Source organism: Miscanthus floridulus, chromosome 1 (assembly GCF_019320115.1).
Source record: "Miscanthus floridulus cultivar M001 chromosome 1, ASM1932011v1, whole genome shotgun sequence".
NCBI classification, from domain to species: Eukaryota; Viridiplantae; Streptophyta; class Magnoliopsida; order Poales; family Poaceae; genus Miscanthus; species Miscanthus floridulus.
The window spans coordinates 138,350,990-138,367,965 of NC_089580.1; the positions used below are offsets into that span (position 1 = coordinate 138,350,990).

At 45.0% G+C, this 16,976-nt stretch overlaps 1 protein-coding gene and 2 pseudogenes across 1 annotated transcript; all 3 read left to right on the forward strand.

The window, feature by feature from the left end:
* Nucleotides 1-726: 726 nt before the first annotated feature.
* Nucleotides 727-3,985, forward strand: LOC136542278 (uncharacterized; annotated as a pseudogene).
* Nucleotides 3,986-10,034: 6,049 nt separating this feature from the next.
* Nucleotides 10,035-10,964, forward strand: LOC136464057 (uncharacterized). The gene has a single exon (XM_066463024.1). It carries the CDS (start codon nucleotides 10,035-10,037, stop codon nucleotides 10,962-10,964), a length of 930 nt encoding a protein of 309 aa, XP_066319121.1.
* Nucleotides 10,965-13,067: 2,103 nt separating this feature from the next.
* Nucleotides 13,068-14,532, forward strand: LOC136495204 (E3 ubiquitin-protein ligase EL5-like; annotated as a pseudogene).
* Nucleotides 14,533-16,976: the final 2,444 nt, after the last annotated feature.

Sequence of the window (16,976 nt, forward strand, 5' to 3'; positions counted from 1 at the left end):
CAAGGACCTCCAGGTGCTGCTCCTGTCCGACGCCGCGACGCCCTGCTCCCCCTCGTCTTCCGTTCGCATCTTCCATTGGGTCCGCGTCACCGTCGACGAGCGCGACCTCGCCATGGACTCGCGCTACCTCTAGGAGCTCGCGGCGCTCCTCCCGCACCTCGCGTCCTCGCGGCGCCTCACGCTGCCTCAGGTCTTCGTCTTAGGGCGCGGCGGCGTGCCGCGTTGCGCGGCGGCGTGCCGCGTTGCGCGGCCGGCGGCGAGGGAGAGTCCGCATGGCGGGCCAGGGCGGGTCTGGGGGCACGGCATGCCGGGGTGCGCGGCTGTGGCGCTCCCGTCGCCGGCTGCTCGCCCGCGGCGTGCGGGGTCACGACAGCGGCTCATCGGCTCGCCCACAAGCCCGCAGCAGCCACCGCCGGCAGCGCCCGCCGTGGCCGCGTCGGGAAGGAGAGAGAGCCGAAGAGAGAGATGAGGAGAGGAGGAAGAAGGAGATGACATGTGGGGTCCGCGTGTCAGTGACAGATTAGATGAAGTATACGTCTTCGTATACGCCTGCAGCTGGTCCATACGTATTCAGTGGCATTTTTGTGGGAAACAAAGAATTGTAATGACATGGTTCGAAATAGACGAATAGTAATGGCGTTTCTTCAAACATCGAAAATTATAATGGCATGAATCCAATTAACCCTAGAAAATAAAGAGTTGCCTAAAAATAATGCCATAGAAGCAATGGAAATAGATCCAAGTACATCAAAAAGAAGACGAGGTCCTGAAATAAAGATAGAAGGAGAAAGTGAGAGACCAACTAGACAACCAGGAACTTGGCCTCCAGAAAAAGAGGAACCTGCATATAGATATATACCTGGACAATATAAGCATATGGGTTCAAAAAGAAGAGAATTTGAAAAGAAGGTGCAATTCCAGAATTATAAAAGTGATGGTGCTATACTAAATTTAGCAGCACATGATCCTATAGATTGGTCAAATATAATTAGCATATGGAAAGGATTGATAGTCCAAAAGTATATACAAAATCAGCATAATATTGGAAATAGAGTAGAAGATATGATTACATATTTAGAAACATTTTTAGGAGAATCAGTCAAAGTTTTATGGGAACAATGGGTAGAAGCTTTCCCTAACCATTATGCTCAATTAAAAATGGCTGGTAGTAATCCATATAATTTTGCAAATATTATATCAAGCATTGTAATAGGTGAAGATCCTGAATTAGGATTTACTGTATTACAAAATGAAAGATTAAAAGAAATAGAAAAATTGTCACTGACAAGCTGGAAAGGAATAAAAGAATTTTCTCAACACTATTTGTATAATGCTACTACTGCCAAGCAAGGTTATAACTAAGGTATAGTAGAAAAATATTTTAATAAATTACCAGAGCCTTTAGGTTCTATGATATTAGAAGAATATAAAAAGGAAACTATTGGTAAAGAATATAATATCTCTCAGGCTATAACATTCGTTTTCAAACAGTTAAGAAAAATATGCACCAACATACAAGCCCAAAGATCAATGAAGCAATCAGATTATAATTTTTGCAATAAAATAGTTCAAATACCATTGACATATGGAGAAGAGAGATCTAGAAATAAGAAATATCCTAAGAATTATAAGAAAGGAAATGTAAAGACAAAGAGACGCTATTTCCTTAGAAGATCAGACAGTAGAGCTCCATTCCTCCATAAAAGGAATGTAAGAAGATATAATCCTAGAAAAAATTATGATAGTACATGTAGATGCTTTATTTGCAACTCACCAGATCACTTAAGCAAAACATGCCCTAACAAAGACAAGAAAAGGTATTCCAATAAGCAAGAAGAACAAGAAAAGGTTCAAATAATAGATAGTGTGAATGAAAATATCTTAGTCTGTGATGATGATATAATGGATGATGAATCAATATATTCAATTATAGAGACAGATGAAATAGAATATGATGAAGAAAAAGAATCAAGTGATGAAGAGTTAGATTTAATTGATGAGTTAGCAGGATTAAAAATAAAAATGATGGATCAAATAAACTGCGAACACAAGTGGGATCATAAAAAAGGCGATCCTAATATAAAATGTGTTTTTTGCATATATTATCAAGATCCAACAGAAAGAGCAACATGTAGGCTATGCTTAAGACAAGCATGCATGTCATGTTTAAAACAACAAAGCAATATGAAAAATAATTCATAAGCTAAAATAATATATGAAGAAAATAAAGTGCAATCAGAAAAGGAAGTAATTCTAGAGGAAAAAAGAAACAAATATTTAACCAATATTCCACAAGAATTCCTCATTCCTAGATTAAGTTTTAAAACTGAACAAATTTTGTCGTACTTTACTCATGATATTATAGATCTAATTTGGAAGAAATATGCTGAAAGGCAGTACAAAACCTTTCATGATATACAAAAATACTTTATGAAATTATACCAAGGTAAAGAAAGACATCTAGGAATAATTGTAAATGCAAATACTTTTCCTTTACTTCATCTTGATGATAAATTAATTGTTAAGCCTCATCAAAGATTCTTAATATTGAAGGCTGATATAAATTTAAAATATTTCAGAAGTATACAAAGAAATATTGGAGATGATATATCTCTACAGACTATTATTGATCATGGATTAGTTCATGATATATATGGTACACTTGAAGAAATACTCCAATCAGACTTTGGAATAGCTATCAAAGAAGCTTGTAAGAAATTAGCATGTATTCAAGGTAGATACAAAATTAAGTTTTGTTCCAATCCACCAAAGTTTACACAGCCAATAAGACCAGCATGCCATGATATATATATTACAAAGGGATCATACAAATTTCCTATTACATGGAATTCAGACTCATGGCAAAATTATGAAGAGTTGTTCGTCAAAGACACGAACCATGATAATTGGAGAATTTTCAGTGAAGCAAAAGAATTAGAAGGGAATACCAAATTTGCTCCTGAATATTATATGATGTACCAAAATAAAATAATAAAAGTATTCTTGAGAGAATACTATGAAAGATATAGCATAATACAAAGAGAAGTTGGTAGACTAATAAAGCCAAGTTATGGCAAAGAATGCCAATTACGAAAAGAATATCGTGAATTGTTGTCCTGGTATGAAATATGGTAACCTGAAGAAGTGGACAACGAAGAAAATATTGAAGAATCAATATAGACTTAGGTCAATATGTGCATATAAAAAATATACTCTTTATGTTGATAAGGTGTTATCAACAATTTGCCCGGGGGAAGATAAGAATAAAGATACCAGAATTTGAATTTCGCATGCCATGGAGATAATACCGCATGCCTATCCTTGATTTGATGTTTGCAACATCAATCATTCGGGCGTGGAAGACCATACCAAAGAATATCCAGAAGGATACTATCCGTGCGCGATGGAGGACAGCGCAAAAGGAATATACAGTCACTCTACTGTAGCTAGGACAATTATTCTATGTCCAGCTGTCCAGGCAACAGTAAAGGATGATAATTGAAGACGTCGGCCGCTTCCTTAATCACGAAGGCACCTCAGACGATGACTTTGCCTCGAAGGCTCCTTCAGACGATAAGGCTCGCTCCGTCAGAAGATAAGCGCGAAGGACGCTCCTCAATGTTATAAAGCAGGACGCCGGGCGCACTCATTCAGCATCGAATGCTCAAGCCGAAGAAGACACACACCGAAGCCTCAGACACCCACTCTCATCCACCACACACTCCACCAACTCCACACCCACACACATACACATGAAGACATGATCTCAGAAGCATTCTGAGAATCATCCATCACGAATAGTAATACTCCACTACCGTTGTATTACTCCACCATTAGCTGTAAATTAGAATAAAGGAGGTCCCCGTGATCATCCTGCGCTTGTAAGGTAATCCCTAAGGTTTGTGCTAAGTGCTTGGGGTTTCCCGAAAGGGAAAGCCGTATGTAAGCTTGCTCTGTGGAAATGAATTAAGCTTTTCCGTTTGAATCCCTGCCTTCCTTTAAGCTTGTTCATATGGGGCGATGTCTCTATGCTAGGGACCCTAGAGGAGAAACCTCTGCGTGTGTTGTTCTCGTGTTAGGCCTGATAGTGGCGTTTGTAGAGAACCCTGTGTGCGCAGAGAAGTGTTCCCCTTGGGTGGAACTGCCTGGGGAGACGATAGAGCCTGAGTCCTATGTGTTCGTGGCTGGGGATAGCAAGGGAGTAGACCGGGTTAGTCTAGTTCTGAAGCAAGTTAGTGATGCATACGGTGAGTACCGAGTAGGACTGTCACAAGCATAGTACGCACGACCGGCTGAATTTTTGGTCTCGCCAGCCTACAGAAGATCCTTAGAAATAATCCGCATAAGCATATTCACTAAGCACAAGATTAGCTAATCGCGAAAGCGACATATCGATATTTATATTCGCTAATCACTTGCTCGCTCAGCCAGAGTCAATAAAATATTCACGCGCGAAAGCGACATATCAATATTTATATTCACTAATTGAGCGCTCGCTCATCCAGCGTGCATAAAATATTTGAGATTGAAAGCGACACTTGCCTTGAATAGTGAAGTGGTTGAGCCACTCCCGGTGAGTGCTCGGGCACTGTTCATATCCCGAATTTGAATAGTAACCGCGAATTTGAATAGTGAATCTGAATTTGAATAGTGCTATAAATAGTAACTCGTGAATTTAAAATTCGAATTTTGAATTCCGAGTTCGCTTCTCGTTATTAGGTACCCCGATCGTGTGTATATATATATATATATATATATATATATATATATATAATATAACAACATTAGGAAGAGAGATTCTCTCTGTGGCTGTGGGTCATTCAATTATTAACTCTGATCCTCGAATCAATCATGCTTCATGGTGCTGGGGGCTGCTTGCGTGCATCCAACTTCCGGATTGCGTTATCAGTTCGCTTGACCTGGAGTGGATTGGTTAGTCTTGGGCCGTCGGATGATCATCGGAAGGCTGAAAACGTCCGACTGCATAAGTTGCCGTAGCAATAGCAACTGCTCGGGATCTCAGTCCGGTCCGGCACCCATTCGCAGTGACATGTTGCAGTCACAGTCACGTACCCGACCATCTCGTCAGTTTCGTAGACTTTTCAGCACTCTCGTCCTCGCTCTACAGTCAGCACTCTTCTTACCTTCTCGTAATTCAAACTGTCTTAATTTGGAGATCTATCTCGATATTTATACTTCCTTCGTTCCAAAATTAACGGCACATCTCTAATAACTACACATCTCGTTGAAATCAAACTTTTTTCAAAATTTATAAAAAAAATAGTACCTATATTTATATCTCCTAATATATATTACAGAAATATATTTAATTATTAGTCTAATACTAACCATTACACATTATAAATATTAGTATATTGTTATTGATTTTGTCAAACTAAAAAGTTTGACTCTTCAAATAGTGTGGTTTACCGTTATGTTAGGTACGCTACATCTATATCCAATATTAAAGAACAAAGTGATTCTTCCGTCTCGTTTTCTCGCTCTCCAAAGAAAGCCAAAAGCACATCAAAGAAAGCCAAAAGTACATCAAAGGAGTTCAAGAAGCGAAGAAAGAAATGAAAAAGGGTATACAAAATTACACAAAGTTCTCTAGCAATGAAGAAAATAATAACGCTTCTTTGCACTGTGGACAACCAATGCAATTCACGTCACGTATAACGTCAGCTGGCTTGAGATGCTTGTAGGGTGGAGTGTATGATGATAGGGATGAAAACGGATCGGATATGGACGGATATCACCGATATTACATTTGTTTTTATATTTCTGTCCGGATTCGGATTCGAATACGGATAGTGTCAACTATGTCGGATAGGATACGATTGGATATCGACATCATAAATATACGATTTGAGTATTTGGATACGGATACGGTATCGGATGTTGGATATCTGGACTCGGATACGGACAGATCTCAACCCCTCTAAACGGATTTGGTTTCGAATACGGTCGGAAAATATCCGTACCCTCTAAACTGTGAGTTGAACACAAGAATGGAGGCCAAACCGTCCAAAGCATTCAGAGATCAGTTGCGGCCTTGTGGGCAATACACACGCATTCAGTACGACTTGAAGCGGCATCTCGTGTGGGCTCACGCTGACGGGCTGGCTCTGGCTATTAGGGGGACTGAGAGGTCTCACGTGCTGGCCCGTTTAGACGATCCAATAACATTCTCTAATAAGGCCCAAAAGATAAGACGATGGAACACCACTCCTGTCAGTGTCCTTCTTCAGAAGCTATAGTGCTCGGTTTCAGAAGGCCGGGTTTAATCTAATCCCATGATGTGATTATGTGTGTTGATTGAAAAAAGGGTTTACACCCAATTATTGTCTTGAACTAAAAGAGGGTTTAAAACCTCCGTGGAGAATTTCAAGATTAGCTGCGAAACCGAAACCATTTCCTACATAAAAGCAGGAGTACACTGCTATCTCAGGGGTTGTTTGGATGCAGCTACTAAAATTTAGGAGGTGTGTCGTGAGAATGTTGTATGGGGTATTCGGATACTAATAAAAAAATAAATTACATAATCCATCGGTACTTCACGAGACGAATTTTTTAAGCCTAATTAATCTGTCGTTAGCATATGTTTACTGTAGCAAACATTATCAAATCATGGAGTAATTAGGCTCAAAAGATTCGTCTTGCAAATTATGTAATTAGTTTCGTAATTAGTCTATATTTAATATTCCATGCATGTGTCAAATATCCGATGGAACATCGACTAAAATTTAAAAGGGACAACTAAACATCCCTTAGCTTTTGTGCCCAGACAAATTTAAAGTCTCTGCATTCATACGCGGCAAGTTCACACGTAAAGTCAGACGTTGATTCGAGAGAGGAAATTAAGATAAAGACGGATGCCGCACAATCCACTGGATAACTCATAAGTATCATCAATGGAGTAGTATGGAGGAGTGGGTAGGTACGTGAGACATGACACTGACAGTGGTAAATTGTGGGAGAATTGGAGAAGAAAAAGGACACGGGAAAGCCGAAAAGGGTGGAAAAGGCGCGGCAAGGACCACGGTCTTGTGGCGGGTACTAGCGCGTAGGAGTAGACTAGAAACTCTGGTGCGGAGCCGGACCGGATGGCGAGCGATCGGCGGCGTCTGAACTCTGAGCGGCCCCGCGCGCACCGTCCTGCTCCGGGGCGGAGTAGCTCACCAGCGTCCGTCGCGGCGGGAAACGTGGTGCCGGATAAAGGATCCGAAAACGTGATGCCGGATAGGTCCTCCTTTGCCGTTTGTGCAGGCGCCAGTTTGGTCTGGCTTCCGCTCCGGCTCCGGGGACACTTGACAAGCTTTTCCGGCCTGTGTAGTGTAGGTGAGACTGTTGCTCCGCTAAGAAAGAAAAAAAAACTGAAACTGCTGCCGGGCGACGGTGCTCGTAGGGTGTTCGGCAAGATGCCCGAAAGGCAGGACGCGGCGCAGCTCGGTCGCCCGAGGCACGCGCAAGTGTGCGTGGTGCCTGCGCATCGTGTGCCAGTGATGAGCTCCGGCGCAGGCGCCCCAAGGCCGCGGTATGTTCGTGAGGTGCCGGTCGTGCGCGAGCGTGATGACTGATGAGGTCCAGCCGTGGCGGCGTGTGGTGCGGCCGTGACATTATTGGCATCGCCAGCAGGCTCCCTGCAAGGAAAAGAAGCCCGGCTCCAAGGCTCAGTAACACATGTGGAGGTCGGGCAAGGCGCAAGCTTGCGTTGCACGGTGGCTGCTAGCGCCATGGCCGGATTCGCGCCTGTGGATTGACTTGAGCCTTGAGCTATTTTATTCAAATGTCTCTCCAAATGATAATGAGTTTACGAGAACTCCCGGACTTAATGGAATTTTTAAAACCCACGTCATTGACCTCTAAAAACAATTATAGGTGAGTTGAAGAAGAAGAAAAACATTTGGAGATGCTCTCATAGTCATGATTAACTGGGTAGCTCTACAACAGCTTGCCCGGATGGGTCCTCTCTTGGGTGGGCGTTCGACGGACCGATGGATGGCCTAGTCTTCCAAAACTGTCTTGGCTGGTTATGGCCGATTTTCGCAGAGACATGCAAGAGCAAGTGCCCACGGTTGTGCGTGGTAATTGTATACCACCTACGAATACAAACATCTTGGGTTTTGTAATAATAAATGTAATTTCATTAATTCTAAGTACGGTAACGACAGTGCTGTGCTCCTATCCAATGCGAGAGAGGAAAATGGATAAAGGAAAACTATTTCATGGCAGCCGCACATTTTTTATAGAGAGAGCTACCGATGACTGACATGTATAGGTAACATATAAGAAGAGAGATTCTCTCTGTGGTTGTGGGTCATTCATTATTTATATACTCTGATCCTCAAATCAATCATGGTTCATATAGTCATATGGGCTGCTTCCGGATTGCGTTATCAATTCGCCTGACCTGGAGTGGATTGGTTACGCAAGTCTTCATTGGAGAGATTAGCAGCCGAAGAAGAAAAACAGTGCATGCATAGCGCCTTCTTATTTTATTTCCCGAGTGCTGCACAATTATTTGCAGGTTCCCCCCAACCTCAGGTCGCTGCTCAGTCTTTCTCTGTGCTTATCCAAATATGTCTTCTTGAGTTCTCTTTAAAAACAAAAACAAAAAAAAGAAAGAAAGAAAGAAGTGCCTTCTTTCTGTCCGTACGAAACTAAACGAGGATTGGTCAAATCCAAGGTCCCTCGTGTACGTATTTCCCCTCGCTGGTGTCCGGTGGGTGCAGTGCCGCCTTGTTCTCACTTAACATGTATAGTACTGTACGGCCAACGGGACATCGTCGTCTACTAAAATGTCGTGGTTTTTGTGCACGAATAGTGAATTTTTCTATAAAATTGAACTGCATGGTTTATAAGATCGCTAGCTGGGAAATCGAATGCAATCCGATGCAGCGTGAAGGTTATAGTAGTAGTTATCTGAATTCGTGTCTTCCCTGATAAGGATTACGGAGTACCTGGCCCTGATAAGGATTGTGCCAAGATGAAGATATTCCTATATCCTGAAAAATGCAAATGTGGAAGCAGCGGTCCAGTTGCAGAGAACCTGCCTGACCAAGATGGTCCAGCACCCATTCGCAGTGGCACGTCACAGTCACAGTCACAGTCACACGCCCATCTCGTCAGCTAGCTTCGTAGATTTTTCAACACTCTCGCCTTCGGTCTACAGCCTGCGCTCTTCTTAACTTTTCCTGACTCAAACTATCTTAATTTTAACCTCTATCTCTACCCTCTGTCTCTGTATGTATACTTCTTTTTATTCCCAAATAACTACACATCTCGTTTTTCGGCATCAAACTTTTTAAGTCATCTATATTTATAAAAATAAGTTATTAATATTTGTTCTCCTAATATATATTATTATTTCATTATTAATCTGATGGTAATCATTACGCGTTATAAGTATTGGAATTTTTATATAACTCAAAAGTTTGACTTCTTTTTTTTTTACGATGAAAGAAGAATTATATTAGATAATAGCTAGGTATATAAACACGTTACAACTTGAATAGTGAGATGCACGGTTATTTTTTGATTGAGGAAATATATTTTTATATCTCCTGTATATCTTTTATCTCTTATAACTAAAAAGAACAAAGTGTAGACATTTTTTTGTGCGATATTTGTTTTGGTTCGTCCGTCTGCCCACGCCTGCGATCCCACAATATCTCTTTGATATGGCTAAAATAGGAAGTGTGCTATTCTCCTTGATTGAATATTGCCTGTCATGTGATAGAGGAATCACGGCAAAATAGGAAGTAGAAAATTATTGTGCTATCCATATACACATTGCATGTTTGCATGCACCAGCATACATGGCAACGAGCAAAAGGAAAGAGAATTAAAACAAAAAGAATATTTTTGCATTTCTGAGAACCTTGCCAAATCTGCCTACATTTAATTACTTTCCCTCTTTGCATTTGCAAAAGGGACATATTTTTCTCCTTTCATTTGGTTTCACGCTCACGTGTTTCATCGCCCCGCTTGCTGTTTCTTGCGTGAACCATAGTTGATGTCATCTTTCTTTCATGGCTCAACCTCCTAATACCAAGAGAAGGTCCCTACTTCTCCCTGACTGGAGATCCGGCCTGCCAGAGGATCTCCTCGAGTCCATCGGGCAGCGTCTCGCATCAGGCCACGACGTGGCGTCCTTCCGATCTGCTTGCTCCCCATGGCGCGCCGTCGTCCCGTTCGTGACCTTCGGGCCGCTCCTACTGCTCCCGTTCGACTCCGACTCGGACTGCGTTGGCTTCTACTGCGTCCTAGAGAAGAAGGTCTTGTCCAAGATGCTGCCCGACGTGCGTGGCAAGGCGGCGTGCGGCTCCTCGTGTGAGTGGCTAGCGCTCATGGACGAGGCGGTGTCTGTGATGCTGCAGAATCCATTCGCCGGTGCCCGTGCCCCCCACATTGAGCTCCCGCCAGCAGGCGAACACATCGCGGCGGTGTCCTCATCGGAACGCTTGTCTAGGGTCCATGGCCAGTGGGTCCTCCATCCCACCAACGGCTACGGGGACGCGAATGCCGCAGGTAGAGCCATCAAGCTAGAAGACACGAGGGACGTGTTCTTCCGTGAGATCGTGCTCTCGGCGCTGCCTGACGTCACCGGCCGTGAGTGCGTGGCCATGGCCATGCTTAGGTGCTCCACGGAGGTCGCGTTCTGCCGGGTTGGAGTCGACAGCGCATGGACGCTGCTCGACACCAAACCGGAGTTCTTCGTGGGGTCCATCGTCCACTGCCAAGACAAGTTCTTAGCGATCGACTGCACTAGAGAAATCTCCATCTGCAGCAGCAACGCCACCGGCGCTACTCCAACCGCGACGCTGCTGCCATCGCTGTCGCCACCTACGGGGCTCTGCCACCATAGCTACCTGGAATCAAACGGTGAGCTACACATTGTGGGTGCCACGGTGAGCCCATTCCACGAGACAGAGAGTTTCACCTACAGCAGCGCGATCTAGAAGTGCAACCTCCACGACCGTACGCCGGAGTGGTCCAGGGTGAGGGACATCGGTGATCAGACACTATTTGTGTCTAAATATTTCAATGAAAGCTTCAGTGGAACAGGTGTATCCAAGTACAAGGAGAATAAAATCTACATGTCTGAGCCATTGTATGGGGATCCATACGACTTGGTCCATCGACTGGAGATCATTGATATTGCTACCGGCGCATCCGAAGTGAAGCCCGTCCAGGAAAAGATGCAGGGTTCCGAGGCTCTAGGTTGGATGCGACCCAATCTCTGGAAGCTTTAGAGTTTGTGAGCCAGCGACGCCGCGCACTCCGTGATTGTGTTAAATTCATAAACTTTACTTTTTGGATTAAATGTCACTTTAACGTTGGTATTTAATTTAACAGTATTGTTATCTTATCGTGCGATCCGTGTGTTTTTAGTATAAATTGTTAGTTATCCCGTAGCAACGCATGAGCACGCTACATAGTCTATACCTAATATTAGAGAGCAAAACAATTCTTCTATCCCTCTTTCTTACTTTTCACAGTGTCATTACCTTTCTTGTCTCGTCTGAGCCTGACTCATGACCAGCGCTTATACGAGTCAAAACCGCATGTCTTTGTGCATCCAGTGACGGTATGAGTCCGATTCTAATACATATTATACCTTGTTTGGATGTAGATATTCAGCTTGAGAATTTAGAATTGGTGTTGGCTACCTCTAAATGTAACTATTTGGATGGTTCAGAATTTGAAATTGGAATTATATGGACCCCAATACCAAGTGGTATTCTCTACACTTGCAACCCCTCATCTTCAATACTGAGTCATCCACCTCCATATTGTTCGGCATTCAATAGCCACCCGACGCTCCTCCGCCTAGGCCCGACGCTCCTCCGCCTAGGCCCGACGCTCCTCCACCCAACTCTCCAATGGCCCGTCACTGACTCTCTTACTTTGCCCAAACGCTCCTCCATCCCCACTCAATGCTCATCTGCCCCAACCCTCCTTTGTCGTGGGCCGCCGACCCGGTTCCCCCGCCCCGACGCTCCTAGGCAACAACACTCTTTCCTCCCGATGCTCCTCTCCCTCCTCTATCGTCGGCCACTAACTCTCTTCCTCCGCCCCCAACACTCTTGGGTGACGAGCTCCTCCGCTCCGATGCCCCTTCCTCCCTTCTTCCCCATGCCTGGCATCCCTCCGAAATTCCAACATCCAATTCAATGCGCATCCAAACAACAAAATTTGTATCGTGTCCAATTTTAATACCAAGCCTGATTTGGTATTGAACCAATTCAATTCCAGGTCGCATGTTTGCTAATATATATATATATATATATATTAATGATATAAAGGGAGAAAGGTTTCTTGATATGTCATCACTCACAACCGTCCAATGGGATCCGACAAACCTAATCTCTCCCATGCTCTGATTTCAAACAAATTAGAATACAAAGTGTTTCCATGGTTTGCTATTTTCTCATGTGCCTGTGGTAGGAGTTAGAGAAGATTGTTTTATGCACGATGCTGAGTCTTATCTCAAAATGAATTTAAATGCATGCCATAGTTAATTGGATAGATATCTAAGCCTCCAGTACCCATATAGGTTAAAACAACACACGTCCGTCCAGTCACAATACGATATCAATCCCAAGACGAAGATGTGTAAAGGCCTATTGGAAAGCACAAACGTGTTTACTGGTACAAACAAAATAAAAACTAATATTAATTCTTTAAAAATATATACAATCTTATCTATGGACTTAATCAGATACAGGGGATGTTTGGTTCTTTGGTCGCTCCTAAAATTCATGTCACATCGAATGTTTAGATACTAGTAAGGAGCATTAAATATAGATTAATTATAAAATCAATTACATAGATGGAGACTAATTTGCAAGACGAATTTTTTAAGCCTAATTAAGCCATCATTAGCATATGTTTACGGTAGCACCACGTTGTCAAAATATGAACTAATTAGACTTAAAAGATTCGTCTCACAAATTAGTCGCAAGTTGTGTAATTAATTTCGTAATTAGACTATATTTAATACTTTATGTATCTAAATATTTGATGTGACAGAAACCGCACAAACAAACATGCCCATAAAATAATTAATTTAGAATAAATGTAAAGGTTACTTCTTTTTTGACCGAGGCAGCACTACTAAAGTGACCGCTAGTCGGCCTGCCACACAGCCAGCGTCGCTGTTCTCCTCCACGTCTCCCCTCGTCCCTCCAAACCCACCTCCACCTGCAATCCAAAATCACACACGCTCCTCCTTCCCCATCCCAATCACTCCGTATTTATACACGCCAGAGCCCTCTCCGACTCTTCCCAATTCCCCAATTCCCCCACTAGCTAGCTAGCTAGTAGCCACTCCCACTCTCAGAGCGCGCCGCCGCCGGCCTCCACCGCGCCCAGGAACCGAACCCAGCATAGAGCCAAGCCAGTCCTAGCCAGCCAAGAAAGCTGGGGAACAGCCTGCTTCCTGGGAGGAGGAGGAGGAGCAAGACAAGGAGAAAAGGGGATCTGGAGCCGACGCCCTGATGGCGGTGACGGGCACCTCCGTGGCGGCGGCGGCGACGATGCTGGCGGCGGCGGCGGCCATCTTCATCACCTTCGTCATCTGCTTCTACCTCTTCCTCTGCGCCAAGCGGTACCGCGGCGCCGCCCCCACCATCGGCGGCATCGGCGGCGGAGGCGGAGGCGGAAGCGAGCGCCACGACAGGGGCCACCCCCGCTTCGTGTTCGCGGGCGCGGGGTGCCACGGCGGCGGCGGCGGCATGGACGAGGCCGCCATCGCGGCGCTGCCGAGGAAGGAGGTGGGCGCCGGGGACCCGCCGCGGACTGCGCCGTGTGCATCGCCGAGGTGGGCCCCGGGGAGGCGGCCCGCGTGCTGCCCCGGTGCGGCCACGCCTTCCACGTGGAGTGCGTCGACATGTGGCTGCGGTCCCACTCCACCTGCCCGCTGTGCCGCTGCGCGGTCGCCGAGGACGACGGCAAGCCCGTGCCGGCGCGGGCGCCCGAGGCGGACCCGGAGTCGCCCAACTTCCCCACCAACGTCCTCTTCTTCGGCTCCCAGGACGCCGTCAGCACCCGGGGCGCCGCCGCGCCGGCGCCGGCGGCACCGCCACCGGTGACGCTGCCGCAGGCGCCCCAGGTGACGGTCGCAGGGCCCATCGCCGGAGTCGCGGCGGTCGTGGAGGCGGCTAGAGTAGCCGCCCTACGGCGGCTGCTGGGCTGCGGCGGCGGCGCCACGCCCGCGCCGACGCCGGCGCAGCAGCAGCAGCAGCAGAACCAAGACTGCGACTTGGAGTCCGGGCTCGGCGGCGGTGAGACCAGCGGGTCGCCGCCGGCGAAGCCGCAGTAGAAGGCTACTCGAATCTTGGTTCCGGTTCCTCTTCTCCTCGTTGAGCCATTTGATTTGAGGCAACACAGGGAGAGGAAGGAAGCAAGTGTACAGTGATCTGTTGATCTGTAATCAACAACTACATACTACTGCTAGTAGAGTACTCGTGCTTGCTAGTGATGTATAAACAAGATGGATGGATACATTTCGGTGTGGGTTGCGCATCTCCCTGTTTCTAACATGGCCCGGCGATATTGATATGAGTAGGAGTAAAATGGATAGAAGTGGCCTCAATGCTTGCCTTGGCCGTGGCATTTCGCTGCCGAAGTGCCGCACTGTGTTACCACATGCGCTCGCCCTGCCCTGCGGATACGGATGGCGAGACAAATATCTGAGTGGCAAGTGGCAATGCAATGCAGCACCAACACCCCATGTTGTGCAGTTACCAGCTGCCGCTGTCCTGAGCTTCCTGACTGCAGACGACGCTGCTGATCTATCTCTAGAGAGCCACCCAGTTCAGAAGCTTCCGTTCTTCCGTCTGGCGCTACAGCAAAACAAAAGCAATCGACTCACCTGTAAAACCCCAGAGGCCAAAGCCATAGAGGATGTGAACTCGGCCCTACATTGGAAAACTTCCCATGTCATGGCTTGAGCATGACCTCTTTAGAATCTTCTTCTTCTTCTTTTTTTACCCCTGAATTTTCAGGCTATGTTTAGTTTACGAAATTTAAGAATTTGACTATTGTAGCATTTTCGTTTTTTTAGCAATTAGTGTTCAATCATGGACTAATTAGGCTTAAAACGTTCGTCTCGCGATTTCTAGCCAAACTGTGCAATTAATTTTTTTTCGTCTATATTTAATGCTCCATACACATATCGTAAGATTTGATGTGATGTCTCCATGCATTTGAACTTTCTGTAGAACTGGTGCGTTCCAAAACGAGCTTCAGAGTACTATAAAAGCATATTACTACTGAGTACGGCGTCACATGCCAAACCTGAGCAGTTCGAAGTTGGATTTGGAACAGTATGCTGGGCTCCTCACTGAAACGTGTCGAGCAACACGTGGACGCTGACACCTCTGTGGATAGGCTCGCGTCCCGTTCCAAATTCGCATCAGCCCGCCGAGTCATCGTCCCCATGACCCCATCACATCGCCTCTCCATCAGTTTGTTCGCTTACTCGTAAATGATCGTAAATTTTTAACTAAAAACAATATTTTTCTCTCACACCAAACCAGTCAGCAATAAATAATCCACGATACGAATTATAGTGCTCTGCCCCCCCACCCCCTGCCTGTCCCTAGCCCAGGCCTAACATGCCGCCGGCAAACCTGGGCCATTGCCCCGCCATCGCATTGCCCAACAGACCTGTTCGTCGCGTCCGCGCCTTCCCTTCCAGCGAGAGCCAGGTATGTATGCCCGTGAACCCCTTTCACGAGACTGATTTTTACAGGAACCGGATCGACGTCTCTATATGCATCGGGGACTCGGGCTCGGTCAAATCGAATGTGATATGTTCATCGGTTTCGAAAACAAGGTTTTTCCTAGTGGCGGTTAACACGGGTTCCGTCATCAAAATATCTCAAAAACATCGGGGACTCGGGCTCGGTCAAATCGAATGTGATATATGAGCAATTTAGATGAAGATTGAAAGGGGTTCATTTTGGTTATTTTCATTAGGGATACGTGGGTAATTTGGGTATCGATTTAGGGGGTTCTACTACTTTAGAGTATTTTCCACGGTGACACATAGGAGTATGAGTAATTTTCAAGAAAACATTGGAGAATTAATTGTTATTATTATTAGTGACTATTAGAATCTACCAAATTAATGGTCAAATGTTTTTGTCTATTACGATAACTTTTAAGATATATATATCTTTTTCACATCTTGAGAGGATTTGTGTATAAACTTCAAAAGAACTTTCTGATTTGTACTATTCTTCTCATGGGAATACATTACGTAGAGTTTCTAAATTCTATCGCCGAGCTTCTATAAATTCTTATTCACCAAGCAGTCAAGTAGGTGGATGAAATTTTAATTATATACTTTTGGCATGTTTGAATCATCTAATGATGCAAATGCTTTAGTTTTCTCGGGATAGAGTCTGTGTCTGAAAATTGTTATTATATGGAGCAGGTTGAAAAGTGCAAAGGCGGCAAATAAAACTTGCTTTTTAAAGAAGAAGAAGAAGAAGAAAGTATCTGTCACGTCATTTTCCTGAGCTAATTCGAATTTCAAACTCGCTGGAATCTTATTGGCCGGAGATAGGGAGGATAACCTATTCGGTAGCCTTAAGTTGTCCCCATACGGTTTAGAAAATTTCATATACGTGTGACAACACGACAGAGGAATAATAGGGTTATTAGGCGGCGGATAGAGAAATATAATGACGTTGACTCCATGCACACAAACACAGATATATGGTCTTGTACGTATGATAACTTTCTCTTTCTTCGCTTCCAAGTGAGAGAGATAGAATTGTTAAAAACAATAGTGTCTCTAAACCGTAGATTGAGGTAAGCATCTTACTTAGAGTCTCTCTAGTTCGCCCTGGCGCAGTTGCGCCGTAGCCTCGTGGACGCCGGTGTCGAGGGAGCTCGGCGCGGTGGAGTCCGGCGTGGTGGAGACGAGGTCCAGTGGCGATGCAGAGGTACGGCGGAGT